Here is a 4,781-nt window from a genome sequence, read left to right as displayed (position 1 = left end):
CAAACCAACTGAGGAAACATGTACCAGAAATTAAAAGACCAATTGTCCGCAGAAACCCGCGAAGCAGCGAAAAATCCGCGATATATATTTAAATATGCTTACTAGGGCTGCACGATTAATCTTTTTTTTCTCATGATAACGATATTTATGACCCACGATCAGTTAATAAATATCGTCGCAATTTTACAGTATAAAGACCAAACTGTTTTTTTATTGGCACCCTGCCCGGGATTGGTTCCTGCCTTGTGCCCTGTGTTGGCTGGGATTGGCTCCAGCAGACCCCCGTGACCCTGTGTTCGGATTCAGCGGGTTGGATAATGGATGGATGGATGTTTTTTATGGGCTGAGTTTACGGATTGGACTGCGTCACTATGACGTTACTGCGTCTAGATTGCAAGCGCTTTCTGAAGCAGTAGAAGTCAATAGCAGCAATAACAGTCAGTCAGAATAAACATATGATGGCGGAGAAACGTGAGGAAGGTGCAGAAGTGCGATAGTTAGTTCCTAAAAAGGGGTCATACTCAGTTGTCTGGAACTATTTCGGTTTCGAGGAATGTGATGTTGATCAGGTACGAGTCTTGTGCAAACTTTGCTCCTGTTCCGTCCAAACGTCCCAAGGTAACACAACAAACCTCATCAACCACCTTAAAAGCCACCACAAAGTACACTATCAAGAATTTCAACGACTGAAGGCACAAACAGCAACAACAAAAAATTACCAGCCATCCACAACACAGACAACAATATCAGGGACATTGTTCAACGCAATACCATATCTGCCTAGCTCGCAAAGACACCGGGAAATAACAGAGGCGATCACGTACCATATAGCCAAGGATATGTGTCCAATAACCACCGTGAGCAGTGAGGGGTTTAAAAAAATGATCGCAACACTTGATAAAAGATATAGCATTCCCTCACGCAACCATTTTTCCAATGTTGCGCTGCCCTCGCTGTATGCGAAATGCCGAAAAGAAATAGAAAGAGAAATTCTCAGGCTCAGCCTTGAATATTTTGCTGCCACGACCGACTTATGGTCAAGCAGAACTGCGGAACCGTATTTGAGCTTGACAGTTCATTTTATTGACAGCGAGTTTGAGATGAAAAGCAAGCTTTTGCAAACTTCGTTTTTCCCACAAGACCATACAGCGGAGTTTATTGCAGTGGGCCTCAAAGAAGCGATGTCCGCTTGGGGCTTGGTGGAAGAAAGACTTGTGTGCATCACAACGGACAACGCAGCTAATATGATTAGGGCAGCATCTGTGAATAACTGGCCGAGGCTACACTGCTTTGCTCACAGACTTCATTTAGCCATCGGTAAGTTGTATGTTTTTTTTCCCAGATATATTGAAACAATTTGACAATTTAAAAATATTAATTGTTGTTGTTGTTTTAGTGATATTATAATCAGGGGTGCACATAACTGGTACGCAAGTACACATGCGTGGCAAAAATGATGAACGCGTAACGTCATTTTGTTACTACAGCGCTTTCGCGTACAAAACAGAAGAGCTCTTGACTGTGACCGTTTTTTGACAGCGTGCGATTAAAATTTCACCTTCACCATTTGTTTTATGTCCTTTCGGTTTAGGTACTGTGTTTATGTTCGAAAAGTGTTTATTCCTCCGACTCAGTACCCTATTCTGCACCAGCGGAAAGCACCATACAAAGTGGTTTCGTTTTGAAATAAAATAATTTTGCGTGTTTTCCGCTTGTGGCAGTGGTCATTTTTAAATGAGGCGCAGCTGTGCGCATTTTCGGCTACTTTAAGACGGCCAAATGACAGTGCGCTCTTCACCAACAGTCTTTAGTCAGTGACGTTATTTATTAAACGATATTTAAGCGCCACGCACTCACGTGATATTAGATACGTACTCAAATAGCATTTTATTTTATTTCGGTTTTATCACAAAAGAACAACTGATTCTTTCATACCATTTTTAATGAAACGCAATACATTTGTTTAATGCATATTACGCTCAAGACGCAACCTTGTGTTCCGTCAAGTTGCACAATGACGATAAAAACCACAAAACCTTAAGGGAGCGATCTGCACTTATTAAGACCTCGCTGCGGAGTGCGTACCAAACACAAGCTCCTGCTACTCACCTGAGGAACACACTCAAAAAGTTATGTGCACCCCTGATTATAATGACACATTATAATGACAATGAGTCATATGTCTACAGTATAATAATCATCATTTTTATTCTGCTAATCTATCAAATTAGATACATTTAAAAGTTAAAAAATATTTGATTAGTCGGCAATCCTCCGAATACCGGTCCCAAATTATTTAACAACTCTTTTCCTATCGAGTGAAGCATGTCATGTTGTTTGAGGGCCTGACCAGCTGGGACACCATAGTGAATTATAATAACTACTTTCGCCAAGAATGCTTCACCAGTTACTTGTCGACCTTTCAGTGGCGCAACTGCCACAAACGCAATCTTTTCGGCAATTATATGCATTTGCTCAGCGATAACTACAACATTTAGTTGCTCCGTGTTGAACCGTTACCACTAAGAGACGTTGCAGCTGTTGTGCTGGAATTAATACAAAATATTGGAAATACATCTTATTGTCTTGCAATAAATGTTTTTTCGCGGCTTTCAGTGTAGTATTGTCCACTCGATAGGAAAAGAGTTGTTAAATAATTTGGGACCGGTATTCGGAGGATTGCCGATTAGTCAAATACTATTATGTTAATGTTTATGAACCCAGATGAGTTTAGAATAAGTGAGTGTTTATTATTTATTAATAAATGTTTGATAATTGTCTTATGTAGGTGTATATAATTAGTGAAATAAAACACATTTTTTTTTATTTCTGATCAAAAGTTGCATAAACAACAAGAGTCTTCCTGTGTCTTACTGTTTTTTTTTCTGATCATGTTTATTTCCTGAAGAGAATGCCATGAAGGATCCAAGAATTGACCGGGCTGTGGGGCTCTGTAAAAAGTTGGTGAGCTCCTTCTCTTACAGCTGGAAGCGTAAGAGAGAGTTTTTAGCTGCACAAAAGGAGATGAAACTCCCAGAGCACTCACTGAAAACAGAGTGTCCAACAAGGTGGGGATCACGTCAGGCCATGATAGAGAGAATCATCGAGCAGCAAAAGGCCATTGCACATGTCCTGTCCTCTGACAAGAAGTCTCGTCATCTTATCCCAACATGGCAGGACATGGATGTACTAGAGGCAATCAACAAATCCTTGCACCCTCTAGTTAATTTTACAGATGCACTGTCTGGCGAGAAGTACGTCAGTGTGTCATTTGTTAAGCCAGTTCTTCATCTTTTCAACACATCAATCTTGAAAGTTAAGGATGATGATACTGACCTGTCAAGAGCAATCAAGTCTAAAATTTTGGAGTACCTAAACGAAAAATACAGTGACCCAGACATCCAAGCTCTATTGGACATGGCATCTACGGTGGATCCACGATTTAAGATGAGCTACACGGCTGAGGACAACAAAACAACAATTCAATCCATACTCAAAGCTGAGATGCAGACTTTGGCAATGATGGTAATAAAAATGAGCTGCACTGAGATCTATATTAGTGTTTTGAGTCTCAATTAGTTTAATTTGTTCTAAATGCCATTTTCTGTGTTTAGGTGCCACCCCAAGAAACAGCACAAGAGACCAGCGAGGAGGATGCTGAAGCTGGATGTGCCCCAAAGAAAAAGATGACTTTAGGAAGCTACTTTAAAACTGCTGAACAAGCCTTGCCACCTAACAACCAGAAATCCAGTGTAGCCTGTGAGCTGGAAAATTACTTGCAGTCAAGCTACCTGGATAGTGAGGGGGACCCATTAAAATGGTGGAAAGAACATGAAAAGATCTACCCAAGGCTTTCAAAAGTGGCAAAAAAATACTTGTGCATACCAGCCACAAGCTCTCCTTCAGAGAGGGCTTTTAGTTCCGGTGGAAATGTAGTTACTTGCTTGCGGTCTTCCCTAAAGCCCGATCAAGTTGACAGGCTTGTGTTCTTAGCCAAAAATCTGTGACATGTTGTAAAAATGTTTTATTCTTATTTGATTTTATTACAAGTTGATGTAAAAGAGGCAGTTTAATTTTATTTATTTACCACAGCTAAGAAAAACTCTCCATTCTAAACATGTTCGGTTTGTTTATTTTTCTTTATTTGTGGCTGTAAAGTGCAATAAGAATACAAAAGTGAATAAAAGTTCATTACCAAAGGAATAATCGTCATTATTAATCGTGATAAAAATTTTGAGCAAAATAATCGTGATAATCATTTTTTCTGTTATCGTGCAGCCCTAATGCTTACATATAAAATCCGCGATGGAGTGAAGCCGCGAAAGGTGAAGCGCAATATAGCGAGGGATCACTGTATGCTGCTTGCTCATTTCTAGTTATTTTCTTAAATGGACCGAGGTGTCTACAAGGTTGCTTACAATATCCCACTCGTCAGAAGCTAGACAAGTGAAATGTCTATAGTTAGTTGCATATGCTGTCAAAACTTTCTTCTGTTCTAGCATTCTTTGCATCATATTCAGTGTGGAATTCCATCTGGTTGAAACTCTTTGTATGGCAGAGCGCATGGGAAGGCCAAGTTCTTGCTGCAAAGCTGCAAGTTGTTGCACAACCACAGATTGATTGAAGTGTGTGGCATACCTTCTTAACTTGGCCAAAATGACAATTTTCTGAAATTCATGCCATCATTTATAAGAAGCTGTAGCTGGTGTTCAAAGCAGCTTAGATCTGTCTTTTCAATAAGCCTCAGGCCCTTCAACATGTTGAAACCACTGTCACACAGC

The 4,781-nt window shown here is 40.1% G+C and overlaps 1 protein-coding gene across 1 annotated transcript; it reads left to right on the top strand.

The window, feature by feature from the left end:
- Positions 1–3,498: 3,498 nt before the first annotated feature.
- LOC127527017 (E3 SUMO-protein ligase ZBED1-like) lies at positions 3,499–4,251 on the top strand. Its single transcript, XM_051924381.1, has 2 exons — positions 3,499–3,525; positions 3,615–4,251. The coding sequence occupies exons 1-2, from the start codon at positions 3,505–3,507 to the stop codon at positions 4,005–4,007; spliced, it is 414 nt and encodes a 137-aa protein (XP_051780341.1). The 5' UTR covers positions 3,499–3,504; the 3' UTR covers positions 4,008–4,251.
- Positions 4,252–4,781: the final 530 nt, after the last annotated feature.

The sequence above is a fragment of the Erpetoichthys calabaricus genome, chromosome 3 (genome assembly GCF_900747795.2).
Source record: "Erpetoichthys calabaricus chromosome 3, fErpCal1.3, whole genome shotgun sequence".
Classification (NCBI taxonomy): Eukaryota; Metazoa; Chordata; class Cladistia; order Polypteriformes; family Polypteridae; genus Erpetoichthys; species Erpetoichthys calabaricus.
Note: the sequence above shows the minus strand (reverse complement) of the source record. Positions and strands in the feature narration are given on the sequence as shown.